A 14,243-nucleotide genomic window follows, 5' to 3' on the forward strand; every position below is an offset into this window, starting at 1 on the left:
GATAAGTGCAGGGAAAGAGAGTAGATACACTAAAAGGATAGTAAATGAAATGCAAATTGGTGGCACATAGATGCCATAGTGATTTTAAGATTTATAGATTTTAAAAATTTAAAGAATATCATCATCTTTATGTGAGTAACCAACTGGCCAAGATAAAGTACAAGTAAATTGGCCTAGGAAAGCAGTAGAAGATGGCCCAAGCCCTTGGGCCTCTGCACCCGGATGGGAGACCTGGAGGAAGCTCCTGGCTCCTGGCTTCGGAATGGTACAGCTCCAGTCATTTTGGCCAACTGGGGAGTGAACCAGAGGATGGAAGACCTCCCTCTCTGCTTTTCCTTCTCTGTGTAATTCTGACTTCCAAATAAAAAAAATACATTATGGGCATTTAGGGTTGGTCCAGAAATGATGCAAGACAATTTAATGTTAGAAAACCCAGCAATGCAATTCAATACAATAAACACTCAGAAAAAAGAAAACAGTAATATCCCAACATATGTTTAAAAATATTTATGATAAAAAAATTATTAGCCAGGTTGTAACAGAAAGGAACTTGTTAACCTGACATAGTCTATTGAATAGTCACTTGAAAACACTTCATGCTGCAACACGAGGAGCATTCTAAGCTGGCAAACAGTTACAGGAGTGGGGAATAGTTCCAAATAGCAGGGCTTTAGTTTATGTTGTATCCTCATTGGCCAGAAAACTGTCTTTTTAATTTAGTAAAAACTTAATAAATTTTAGGCAAAATAATGAATATCAAATCATAGCTGGGAAAGCCATTTTCGGCACAAGTGTTCTGCTGGACATATTTCTAGAAAAATTTGGGCTGACATTGCAGTGCAGCAGGTTAAGCTGCCACTTGTGACGCTAGCACCCCATGTCAGAGTGCCAGTTCAAGTCTCAGCTCCTCTGCTTCAAATGTACCTTCCTGCTAATATGCCGGGGAAGGCAGATGATGGTCCCACGTGCCTGATTCCATGCCACCCATGTGGGAGACCTGGATGGAGTTCCTAGCTGCCTTAGGCCTGGCTCAGCTCTGGCTGTTGTAGCCATCTGGGGAGAGAACTAGTGGATGGAAGCTCGCTCTCTCTCTCTCTCTCTCCCCCTGTGTCTTTTCTTTGTCTCCCTCCATCACTCTGCATTCTGGCTTTCAAATAAGTCAATCTTTGGGAAAAAAAAGTTGTCAATTTTCTTACCAGCGCTCTTATCATTTTTAATTAGCTTTATCATTTGGAATGATTCTTAGCAGAAAGGGCCAGCACTGGCATAGTAGCCTAAGCCTCCGCTGATGCTGCCAGCATCCCATATAGGCGCTGGTTCCTATGCCAGCTGCTTCACTTCTGATCCAGCTCCCTGCTCTCTCTGCTACAGTCTGGGAAAGCAGCAGAAGTCGGCCCAAGTACTTGGGCGCCTGCACCTGCTTGAGAGAACTGCAAGAAGTTCCTGGCTCCAAATTGGCTCAGCTCCTGCTGTTATGGCCATTTGGGGAGTGAACCAGTGGATGGAAGACCTTTCTGTCTCTCCCTTTTGCAGTCTCAACTCTACCTCTCACATAAATAAATATAATCTTAAAAGAAATAGTGGGAGAGGGCCAGCATTAAGCCATGCCTGCGACTCTGGCATCCCACATAGGAGTATGGTTAGAATCCTGGCCCCTCCACTTCCAGTCAAGCTCCCTGCTGAATGTGCCAGTGAAACCTCACGAAGGCCAAAGTACCTGGAACCCTGTCACCCAGGTGGGAGACGGATGGAGTTCCAGGCTCCTGGCTTTGGCCTTGCTCAGCTCTGGCCACTGCAGACATTTGGGGAGTAAACCAGCATTTTCTTTCTGTATCTCCCTCTAACTCTGCCTTTCAAACAAATGATTTTTTTGTGGGAGGAAGGTGGGGTTAGCAAGAGAAAAACTTGCCATCCCTATAGTCATGTTAGTATTAAGGACAGTGTTTTCAAAAAGTTCATGGAAAATGATTATGAAAAAATTTCCATGAGTTTCAAAACTTTTCAAACCAAAATAAAGTTTTCTTTTAATCCCATTTCACAAGAATTTTTTTAAAGTGCCTTCATACTAGGCTGTAGGATACAGAAACAATGCTAAAAGAAGTTCTAAAACCTCGGAGATTGGACAGAATTGGTGTACATTTTGCTTCGCTTAGTGCCTATTAATATGCTTAAAATTTTCAAATGTCAAAATGACTTTCTTTGAAATACATTAACTTGGTCTAAATACGTAATAGGTATACACATAATGTACATTATGTATAAAACAGGTTTCATGATTCTATTCAGTGTACTTGAGTTATAACTATAGTCCTGGTTCATGTAAAAGACCATGAACAGTAAGGCAAAGGGCTTCAAATATAAACATTTAAAGACTTGCTAAAAAAAATAAAAACAGTATGAATATAGTTTTCTAAGTATGGTTATATAGTTATTTTCCTTTCAATAACACAGCTGGATGGCCTATCATTGTATTGTTGAATACCTGCTGTTTGCACAAAAGTGGGTTTTATTGTATATACTTCTTTATCACACACACTATTCTTGGGGTGGCATTGTGGTGCAGTGGGTTAAGCAGCCACCCAAGATGTCAGCATCCCATATGAATGCTGGTTCCAGTCCTGAGCGCTCCACTTCTGATCGAGCTCCCTGCTAATGTGCTTGAGAAAGCAATGGAAGATGGCCCAAGTACTTTGGCCTCTGCCACCGTTAGAGATCTGGATGGAATTTCAGGCTCCTGGTTTTGACCTGGCCCAACCCCAGCTATTGTGCCATTTGGGGAGTGAACCAGAGGATGGAAGCTCTCTCTCTCTCTGCCCCTGCCTCTCCGTAACTCACACTTTCAAATAAATAAATAAATATTAAAAAAAGGAAAAAACCTTCTGCCTTAAAAATTCTAGACTACATATCAGCTTTCAACATTTTGAGATATAAGCACGCAACTATGTTGCCCCTTTTCAAAGAGTCCACTACTATTAATAGATTAGGTCCTTTTCCTTGTGTGCTAGTTATTAATATCATGGAACTAGGGCTGGAGTTGTGGCACAATGGGTTAAGCAGCTGCCTGTCCCAAATGAGTACCAGTTCAAGTCCTGGCTGCTCCACTTCTGATTTAGCTCCCTGCTAATGTCCCTGGGAAAGCAGTGGAAGATGACCAAGTGTGTGGGCCCCTGCTATCCACGTGGGAGACCAGAAAGAAGCTCCTGGCTTCAGCCTGGCCCAGTTCCGACTGTTGTTTTGGGGATTGAACCAGTGGATGGAAGAGCTCTCTCTATCCCTGTTTCCGTTTCTCTCCTTTTGTAACTTTGCCTTTCAAATCAACAAATAGTCTTTAAAACACACACACACACACACACACACACACCATGGAACTTTCATTTGCCCAGACCTGATTTTTTTTCTTCATTGTTGTCTCGTTCATTATCATCACGATGTACAAATTCATCCCCCTCACTCTCTCCATCTGATCTGTCAGTGTCACTGTCATCAGTGCTGTCATCGTGCTTATCTTGATCCATGTCTTCAGGATAACCATCATCTTCACTTGTGCTGGAGACATCATCATCATGACCCCGCTGAGCTGAAAGGGGAGGGAGGGCACAGAACAGGTAGTAAGATTGGATCCTCCACTATGTGGTACCCAGACATACAGAAAAGTATGCTCACTTTAAACTCAGAATGTTTCAAAAGAATTCTGCACATGATCTCAGCTATTCAGTCTGACAATATTTCCTGTTGACTGTATTTTCAAACACTTCTTTTTGGCAATGTAACGTTTTTCTTTTTTAAAAAAAGTGTTCGAATTTGAAAACATACTCTTTTAAAAACTATATACACACATACAGGCACAGTGACTATACAATGATGCTCTGGTCTGATGGCAATAAAGCTGAAAGGGAAACAGGTGTTCAAATCAGAAGGCACTGGCAGTAAGTGATCTGAGAAAAGCTTAATGCAAGCATAAAAAAACTTGTTTCCTTACATATCATGCTTCTACTTGGGCAGAGCCCATGATTTATGGACTGGTCTATATATAGTATTTGTTTATTTCCTAAGTTCTGAGGGTGGTGAGTAACACTGTTCAACAGGGCCAATATGAACCTATATGGGTGCTGGTTCCTATCTTAACTGCTCTGCTTCCGATCCAGCTCCCTGCTGGTGCACCTGGAAAAGCAGTGGAGGATGGCCCAAGTGTTTGGCCTCCTGCCACCTGCATGGGAGACTTGGAGGAGGCTCCTGGCTCCTGGATTTGGCCTGGCCCACCCCTGCTGTTGTGACCATCTTGGTAGAGACCCAGCACGTAGAAAATTAAAAACAGTAACAACAACAACAAAACCCAAAAACAAAAATAGGACTAACATAAAAATGACAATGAGGAAGGACATAAGAACAAAGGGAACAGACACTCCTTACCCAGTTCAGGACTGTATAGCATGTCTTCGTCTCGCCTACGAGGGGGAAGGTCCAGGGCAAAGCCCACTTTACGGCCATACATCTGTAAGACCTGAGGAGGAGGTGGGCCAGGGGGAGGGCCAGGAGGTTTTCTACCAGGGGGCAAACGTGGAACACCATGTCCAAGAAGAGGAAGTATAGAAACCGCCCGAGTTGGAGGTCTGTAAAGAAAAATTAAAGCAATGAGATATTTAAATCCTTGTCTACAAAATTTTCAAGGATTTTACATTTAATCAAGAACCATACTGTTTATAACCACATTGTATTTTATTTCTCACTGTTTAACTGTGGCACTTGTCAAGAAGTGTTTTTAATAAATGCTCTCTGTGACACCACTTCCTTACCCATAGGCTGAAGTTTTCTTAAGGATGGAGGGTGGCTGGGCACCAGGAAGTGGAATATCCTGGATCAAGATGTTGGAAGGAGCGTGCGGCATATCTGGCAAAGGAATACTCTCCACTTCGACATGCTGAGCATTCTGAAACGGAAAGAACCTTTCAACAGCAGGATAAAAATCAAACTATAAAACTCAACACAATCATTTCCATGTCAGCTGTTTCATAACCTGTATTTGTTTTCCAACTAATGTAAATATGAAAACAAAAACCAGAAAAGTCAGTAATTCCAAACCGTCAAAGAAACCTTTATCTTCCTTGAAAAGAACCGAACCCTAGCTAGCTGTTTTTCCCTTCCACTATAAGCTGCCTCATTTTGGATATGATTTAAAACAGTTGCTGTTCAGAGAAATCCCAATGGTTACAAGTGGCACCAAAGCTACCTTCTTTAAAAATTTAGATGACAGTATAATACATATCAACAAAATATAACCAATTGGCTCTAATTATAAGTCTGTCTGTGTTCTGTTCTCCGCTGTATTAGCTGTTTGACACTTGGTAGGTTTCCTTAAGGTTTCAGATTGTTGTAAAAAGGGAACCCATACTAATTTACAAAAAGTACACCATTTATTTTTCTGTTTAATTTTGAAGTAAAATTTACAATGAAACGTATAAACTCAATGAGTTTTGACAAATACATGTTCCTCATACTCTCTTTCCCAGTCAATCCTAATGCCATCCCAAGTCAATTATTGTTACAATCCTGCCCCTCCATTTACATTAGTTTCACCTGCTTTAGAATGGCTGCTAGGGTCAGTGTACATTTTTTTAAGAAACTGCCAGGATGAAGAGGTTTAACATGATCAATTCTCTCAGTAACTTAAAAGAGTAAATCTAAATATAACATTTTCTCAAAAGAATTTGATTACCTTGACAGCATCAAAATACTGGCTGAGTTGAGCCCTCTTCTGTTCATATTCTACTTCTAGCTTTCTCAATTCTTTATAAATATCTGGATTCTCTTTTTCATAAAGTCGGAGAATACGTTCAAAGGTTTCACGCAGCTTTTTACGCTTGTCTTTCAGTACTTTCTCATTTAACTGTGGCTGTTGCACTGGGTTAAACTCTGAGAGAAAAAGCAGATTATAAAATTAAATACAAAAGGCCATATCATTTAGGTATCAATAGGTTATAAAAATAAGACAAAAACTTCCTTAGTCATACTAAACTTTTTACACAGGGATCTACATGTCAATATGAGGTTGCGGCCATTTGGGCAGTAAACCAACAGATGAAAGACCTTTCTCTCTGTTTTTCCCTTTCTTTGTCTGTAACTCTACCTCTCAAATAATAAAATTGTTTTTAAAAATTTTATTTAAGTTATGCAAGTTTCATGTATTTCATATATACAGATTTAGGAACACAGTGAGACTTCCCACCCCATCCTCCCTCCTGTCCATACTCCAACTCTCTCATTCCCACTCTTCATTTTTACATAGATCTACTTTCAGTTTACTTAATGATCTTTTTTTTTTAAGATTTTATTTATTTATTTGAGAAGTAGAGTTACAGATAGTGAGAGGGCGAGACAGAGACAAAGCTCTTCCATCTGCTGGTTCACTGCCCAAATGGCTGCAACTGCCATTTTACTCCAATACATTACATTTTAGGTACTCTATTACCTCGGATCAGGGAAAACATACAGTATGTGTCTTTTTGGGACTGGCTTATTTCACTAAGTATAATGGTTTCCAATTGCATCCATTTTGTTGCAAAAGACAGAATTTCTTCTTCTTTTTTTTTACAGCTTAGTAGTACTCTATTGTGTATATATACCATAATTTCTTTATCCAGGTCTCAGATGGGTCCACCTCTTGCCACTGAAGTCATCTGTGGAGTAAACCAGCAGATGGAAGAGCCTTCTCTTTTTCTTTCTCCCTCTGTCTGTAACTCTACCTCTCAAATAAATAAAATATTTTAAAAAAAGTTTTATAAAGGGAAAGGTTTTCATGGGCTGGGATAAAAGTTTCAGTGGTAGATGATGATTCTCAAACTTAAGATGCAAGGTGGCCAGTGCCGCGGCTCACTAGGCTAACCCTCCACCTGTGGCGCCAGTAGCCCAGGTTCTAGTCCTGGTTGGGGCAGCGGATTCTGTCCCAGTTGCTCCTCTTCCAGTCTAGCTCTCTGCTGTGGCCCGGGAAGATAGTGGAGGATGGCACAAATGCTTGGGCCCTTCACCCGCATGGGAGACCAGCAGAAAGCACCTGGCGCCTAGCTTGGATCAGCGCAGGGCGCCAGCCGTACTGGCCATTTGGGGGGTGAACCAAGGGAAAGGAAGACCTTTCTCTCTGTCTCTCTCTAACTCTGCCTGTCAAAAAAAATGAATAAATAATAAAGAAAAAAAGATGCAAGGGAAGACAGTATCTTACATAATTTCAGCTATGAAAAAGTATTGAATATATGTGAGACTGAATAAAACTGCTATAAGTAATGTGATACTTCACATAATACTTTGATGTTAAATATAGATGAATCCCCAACTCCTCACTGATGGTTCAACTTAGGATTTTTTGACTTTACAATGGTGCAAAAGCAGTATGTGCTCTGTAAAAGCTGCACTTCAAGTACACCATGTTTTTCACGTTCAGTACAATATTCAATAAATTATAAGAGATATCCAGTACCTTACTATAAAATAGGGTGCCCAATTATAGGTTGATGTAAGTGTTTTGTACATATTTAAAATATGCTAGGTTGAGCTGGGAAGTCTGGGAGGCTGGATATGTTAAATACATTTGACCCAAGATATTTCAATTTAGGCTGCGTTCACTGAAGGGTAACCCTGCTGTAAGTTGAAAAGCATTTGATGGTTTTACATCCTAACTAAATGGCTAAGTATCTTTTTAGATTTTCTCATTCAAGAAATGGGGCATAGTTTTATATTTATGATGGCTCAATATTTAAATTTATATGATACTTGCAAACATTAAAAAAATAAGACAAACAAAAAAACCCCAAAGTGAGTGTAGGCATTTGGCCTAATAGTCAAGCGGCCTGGCCTGTATCTCATCCCATGTCAGGGTGTCTGGGTTCCAGTCCCTACTCTACTCTTGATTCCAGTTTCCTGCTAATGCCCCAGGGGGCAACAGATTATGTCTAAAGTGATTGAGTCAATCTCTGCTACCCAGGTGGGAGACCTGGATTGAGTTCCTGGCTCTTGGCTTCACCGTGGCTTTTTGGGAGTGAATGGGTAGATGAGAGACCTCTGTCTCTCTCTTACCACAAATAATAAAGCAATGAACCAACCCCACAGTGATTGCATAAACCAGATTTATCTTCTCCCCCAAAAATGAGCTGACCAACTGGGCCTCATAACAACTGGCTTGAGAATCTACCCAAACCCACTCAGCTAGGGAACAGGCCAAACAAGCAGAATTTCTAGCCAGACTCCATTAAGGCACTCCTCCTCACCTTACGTCACAATGCCTAATATGAAACAGAATCCTTTTCTTTTTTAGGGCTCAAGTGGTTAATTATTTACTCATTCAATGAGTCATTATTGAAATCCTCCTATAAGCCAAGTACTATGCAATGTGGAGAATTCCAGGGGTTATTCCTGCCCTAATCAGGTAACTGCTACAACAATAACCACAATAAAGCAGGCTAAAGCATTTAATGAGTAGAAGTAGGGATTTGGGATAAAAAGGAAAAGCAGTTAGTTCTGGTTAAATAATTGGTTCCCCCCTTAAGTTTAGATTTCTGTTTCTGTCAGGTCTATGGATCTTCATTCATTACCTGCCTGCCTGTGTGTGTGTAAGACTATTATAGTTGTTATACAATCTACCGTTTTTATAAATTCATACCCATTTCATCCAATTTTTCCATATCTCGGATAATTTGTTTGGGATCCTTCATCTTCAAAACTGCAGCTCGTACCATCATGCGTTGTTTTTTGTTCTGGGAAAAATGAAAGACAAGCAGAATGTCAAGAATCCGGACACTCATGAGTTTTATTTCAATCTGCTTTAAGAATCTATTTACACTGAATTTCTCCTTGTTGCTGATCACTTGCTTCAATCACCAGAAAGAGAACTATGTAATTTTTTGCTCTCCAAATATTTAGAGTTTAGTAAAAAAATGTTATTAGATGTGTCTTCTTAGACAGCATTTCTTTTAACCTTGTTTACTCCCATTCACTGATTCACTAGCTTTTTTAACAAAGCAGTTATGTTTTAATACATAAATTATCTTCAAAAGTATTTCTTAACTCACTGGTCAAATAAACATGCCATTATAACCCATTGTAAATGTATCTCCAAAGTTATTTCAGTTTCATTTCTAAGCAGAGGAAGTTCTGGCTTAGCAAATTTCATAGTTTTTATAAGAAGCAAAATATCTCTTCTGTCAAATAATTGGAAATGTTATTTTGAAATCCATTAATCTCGAATAACAATATGTGCCTAACACAGACAGATATATAGAATGCTTCTGAAATCATACCTTCTTTAGTTCTCTCTTCCGGGCTTCCTTTCCTTAAAAGAGAGAGACAGAGAGAAGATGACTTTCAAATTATCAATGTTAGCTTTCTCCAACTTAATATTCTTCATTGTGGGAGGCTATGCTGTTCACTATATATCATTTAGCAGCACCCTTGTTCTCCACCTCCAATATACCAACAGAATCCTCTCAATCACATCAAGTTTCTTAAATAAAAAAATCTTAAGGAAAAAGATATAGAAAATACTAAGGGCTTGAAAATTTAGGTTAAATTGTTTGAAATTCCTAACCTAAAAAGGCTCAAGCCAGCTGTACTTGTAAGCCAATCAAACCTGAAAATAAAATATGAATTCTATTTGTATGTTTAAAATTTTGTGTGCCCACATACTGTAAAACCTTAAATACTTTATTCTTCCTATCACTGCTGTTCTTGTAATTAAGCCACAATGAAACAGTTTATCTAGTATCTGCAATTTTTAATTCTTCTCTACCTCATCATCCCATACTGATGGACACTTACGGGCTTGGTCTGTGGGGTTCATAAATTTTCCACTCTTGGTGGATGATGTAGATCTTCGTCCCATGTTGACAATCTGTGTGTTTCACTTTTTCATAAAAAAAAAAATACCTGCAAAGACAAAGAAGTAGCTCATTTTTCTTCTATTTATAACATTTTTTCTTTTTCTTTTTTAAAGATATTTATTTATTTGACAGAGTTACAGACAGTGAGAGAGAGAACCTGAGAGAAATGTCTTCCTTCCGTTGGTTCACTCCCCAAATGGCCACCACAGCCAGTGCTGCGCCGATCCGAAGCCAGGAGCTAGGTGCTTCTCCTGGTCTCCCATGCGGGTGCAGGGCCCAAGCACTTGGACCATCTTCCACTGCCCTCCCAGGCCACAGCAGAGAGCTGGACTTGAAGAGGAGCAACCAGGACTAGAACCTGGTGCCCACATGGGATGCCAGTGCCGCAGGCAGTGGAGGATTAACCTACTGTGTCACAGCACCGGTCCCCATTTTTTCCTTTTTAGACTTGATTTTGATAAGAAACACTTCTTTGATTACTTTTGTGAAAGCAGAGTCTTCCTTAGATTTTTTTTTAATGTTTATATTTATTTGAAAGGCAGAGTTACGAGGAGATAAAGAAAGAGAGAGAATCTTCATCAATTGAATCACTCCCAAATGGCTGAGACAGACTGAAGCTAGCAGCCCAGAGCTTCTTCCAGCTCTCACAAGTAGATGCAGGGGACCAAGTACTTGGGCCATCTTTTGCTGCTTTCCCAGAGGCATAAGCAGTGAACTGGATCAGAAGTGGAGCAGCCCGCACTCCAACTGGCGCCCATATGTGATGCTGGTGTCACAGGAGGCTTAAAAAAACGATTTACTTTTTTTTTTTTATTTTTTTGTTTTTTAACAGGCAGAGTGGACAGTGAAAGAGAGACAGAGAGAAAGGTCTTCCTTTGCCGTTGGTTCACCCTCCAATGGCCGCCGCGGCCGGCGCACCGCGCTGATCCGATGGCAGGAGCCAGGAGCCAGGTGCTTTTCCTGGTCTCCCATGGGGTGCAGGGCCCAAGCATCTGGGCCATCCTCCACTGCACTCCCTGGCCACAGCAGAGAGCTGGCCTGGAAGAGGGGCAACCGGGACAGAATCCGGCGCCCCAACTGGGATTAGAACCCGGTGTGCCGGTGCCGCTAGGCGGAGGATTAGCCTAGTGAGCCACGGCGCCGGCAAAAACGATTTACTTTATGAAAGGCAGAGTGACATAGAGATCTTCCTTCTGCTGGTTCACTCTCCAAATTCCCACAACACCTGGGGCTGGGCAAGGTCAAAGTCAAGAGCCAGGAGCTGTTATCTGGTCGTCCCACATGGGTGGCAGGGACCCAAGCACTTGGGCCATCACCTGCTGCCTCCCAGGAGCATTAGGATGAACCCGGATTGGAAGTAGAGGCAGAACTTATTCTAGGCACTTTGACATAGGATGTCAATGATTTTAACACAGGATCTGGTGCATACAAGAAAGATGGCCTTAACTTTCTTGACCATGAAAAATTAGATCTCTGTTACTCATGAGAAATGTAATGGATCTAAGGATCAGTTCGATATTATTTAACTTTTAAGAAAATGGATCCCAGCACTGACTCTGTCAATTGAAAATATCAACTAGAATGAAATTTGAAAAATAAAATACAGACGCTAATTTCATGGCTATGGCACACCTTTGCTATGAGAAGCCACTAGTTCTTGTACATCCTTATTATATTTCCATTTAGGGTGTCTCTATGGTTTTCCTCGCCACATATGTTTTACCAACACCACAAAAACAGCAAAAACTCATTAATTAATTTAGGCATACTTAATCCACATTAAGTTTTGATTTAGACATAGCTATTTAAAGAACTTAAAATATAAGTAAAAGTGTTAACACTAAAAATTAGTATTATACTAGTCCACCCAAAATACCAGTATTTTCAATATTATGTTTTCTTACTAGTGCCTATCTGACTACTGATTTGTATTTTCTAAGGTAACTGAAAGAGACAATTATGCTTGAATGTATTTTGTAAGCCCGGACTTTTATTAACATCACTTTTATTTCAAAGGTTTAACCATGTGAAACAACCTTTCCATTATATAAGTTGAATTTTGCTTCCTTTGGAAAATAAATGCTTTGGAAAGATTGGAAGGAGAAAGCCAGGATGTAATATACAGATAAATACAATTATATCTGCCTTTTATGAAGATTTTGTCAGACCAGTTTATTGGTCAGGGCCTTTTTCACCAAGTGTTCCAACTGCCCGGATTTCTGCTAGATGTTTCAGAATTCTGAAAATTATTTTACCCAGGAAAGTGGGTAAAATACTCCACTGGAGGCGGAGTAGGAGGCAAGAAGGGCAAGAACAAGCAAAATCAGTACAAAGTCTCTCGCCTGCATCTTTTGTGTTCCCCTTTCCCAATTATCCTCAGGGTCTTATTTTTACCCTGCTCTCTCATAACGGAATCACAGGACAAATATCAATTACAGAAAATTTTTACACAAGATAAGGGAGTCTCGGTCTACACAAACTACTTTTTTTTTCTTTTAGCAGAGGTGGTCGGGAAATCACGCCCGAAAAGCCCGGGGGCTCTAAGTAACCAAAGATGCATCAAGGCGGCAGGGTCCAGGTTCGCCAAAAACAGCAACCAGAGCAGCAACTGCCGAAACCATAGCGACGGTTGGTCTGAGCTCTATGCACAAGAAAACGTCAAACCGGAGGCCACCGGTCAGCGTGCACGGGAAGCGGCGCCCACCTACCCGGGGAAGTCAGTCACGTAATCGGGGGACGCCGGGCCACCTTACACCCATGGATTTCCCTAGTCCGCAACCCGGGAGACCCCAACCGCGGAAGAGCGGGGCGAAAGGGCCTGGTGTCCCCGGGAAACCGCGCAGGCTACCGGGAGGGACGGGAGACGGATTAGAGGAGTAAAGCAATCCCGCACACTCACACTTCTGCAGGGCTCCCAGGGCTGCGAGAAGCAGGGAAGGGACGACTGCTGGCCTCTTTTACTTCGGAGGGGCCTTCACCTCTGCCTCTCGGTCAACCACCCAGCCCCCGCCATCTTGAAACCTCGCGCCCCTCCGCCATCCCTACGTCACTTCCTATCTTTCCGGCCGACGATTTCTTAGCGTTGCTGTGTCCTGGAACCATAGAGAGTACCCTAGAACGCCAGGACCAGAGTCGCTTCCGCTCCAGTAGTGACGCGATTGGTCGATTCTTAGCTAAGAGCCCGCCTCCTTACGCAGTACCGAGACTCCCCATGTCGATGGACACTTACCTCCACCAGTAAAAATAAGAAAAAGGAAGCGAGTCTCTGATTAGCTGGCTGTCTCGCTTCTCGTGCCGGAGGCCTTATGACCTCATTTCCGGGATCAGCTCTCATTGAGCCAACGGGTGCCGGTACTTTGGGAACGTGGGGAGGTGTTTTGCGCTGTCGGTTTCCTGGGTTTGTGTTAGTTTTTGAATTTTCACGTTCCTTGTGACGTGAGCGGGTGTCATCCTCTGGGAATGTCTCCGTTTGAAAACGAGTAACACTCAAGTAATGAAACTCGACTTGTCTCCGAGTTTAACGTGCTTTGCAAGCGTCAGGTCATCCCACGTGGACGCCTGGGTGCACCTCGAATTTCAATAGTGGCTCTTACACACGCAGACTGTTTTTAGACCTGAACAACTACAACAGCGCCCGTATTAGAGTCTCAAATGCCGATCCATAGGATTCATTTTCTGAGGAGGAAATGTGGGAATACATATGCAGTTAGAATTCATGAGTGGCTAGGTTGAGGAAAAATTTTTATACATTACATATAAAATATGTATTATGTAATATAATACTTAAAATTATGTGTAGGTATGTGTATAATATATGTGCACACACGCACTCCGTTCCCGACCGGCGTTTTCATCAGCCAGGGGTCCTCTGTGATGTCATCATTGACGCCAGGTTCACTTGCCTCTAGTCTTCACCCTTTCCTTCCCCGCAGTGTCCCCGTCCCCAGGAATTCCTCCCTCAACTTTCCCCCTTAAAGGTAAGTTTAAGTGTTTTAAAAATTTGACTGTTAAAGGACACACTTGGTTATTTCTGGTCTTAATCTGAGTATCCCTTTTGGAAAATCAGCTAGACCGAGGCCAGTTCTTACTGTCTGTTGTAAATATTTTAAAATGTTGTGGGGAGGCATAATAATTTTTAACAAAATGCTTAATGTCCTTAATGATATAAAATGAGGTTCGTACCTACATTTTTTGTTTCAGTAAATTTCTTAAAAAATGATTTTTTTTTTTTTTGAAATAGAGTTACGGAGGGAAGGAGAAACACAGGGAGGTCTTCCATCCTTTGGTTCATTCCCCAGATGGCACCCAAGGAGCCAGCAGCTTCTTCCAGGTCTCCCACATGATGGCAGCGGTCCTCCCATTGCTTGGGCCATCTTCCAC

The 14,243-nt window shown here is 41.5% G+C and overlaps 2 protein-coding genes across 7 annotated transcripts in view; one reads left to right on the forward strand and one right to left on the reverse strand.

The window, feature by feature from the left end:
* WBP11 (WW domain binding protein 11) overlaps window positions 1-12,971 on the reverse strand; it is a gene marked incomplete in the record, with an annotated part of 18,081 nt that extends 5,110 nt beyond the window's left edge. Inside the window, 8 exon segments of the mRNA XM_070049421.1 lie at window positions 3,386-3,577; window positions 4,411-4,610; window positions 4,794-4,927; window positions 5,714-5,910; window positions 8,648-8,741; window positions 9,285-9,316; window positions 9,802-9,909; window positions 12,763-12,971. Of these exon segments, the coding sequence (XP_069905522.1) occupies window positions 3,386-3,577; window positions 4,411-4,610; window positions 4,794-4,927; window positions 5,714-5,910; window positions 8,648-8,741; window positions 9,285-9,316; window positions 9,802-9,865 (913 nt within the window).
* PDE6H (phosphodiesterase 6H) overlaps window positions 12,951-14,243 on the forward strand; it is a 202,278-nt gene continuing 200,985 nt past the window's right edge. For 2 of the 6 annotated variants that reach the window (XM_070049435.1, XM_070049438.1), the window contains exon 1: window positions 12,951-13,214. The gene's annotated coding sequence lies outside the window, so the exon portion shown is untranslated. Of the gene's footprint in view, window positions 13,215-13,707; window positions 13,841-14,243 lie in introns of those variants that run through there. The other 4 variants (XM_070049431.1, XM_070049430.1, XM_070049425.1 and 1 more) reach the window with 2 other exon arrangements.

Source organism: Oryctolagus cuniculus, chromosome 9, assembly GCF_964237555.1.
Source record: "Oryctolagus cuniculus chromosome 9, mOryCun1.1, whole genome shotgun sequence".
NCBI lineage: Eukaryota > Metazoa > Chordata > Mammalia > Lagomorpha > Leporidae > Oryctolagus > Oryctolagus cuniculus.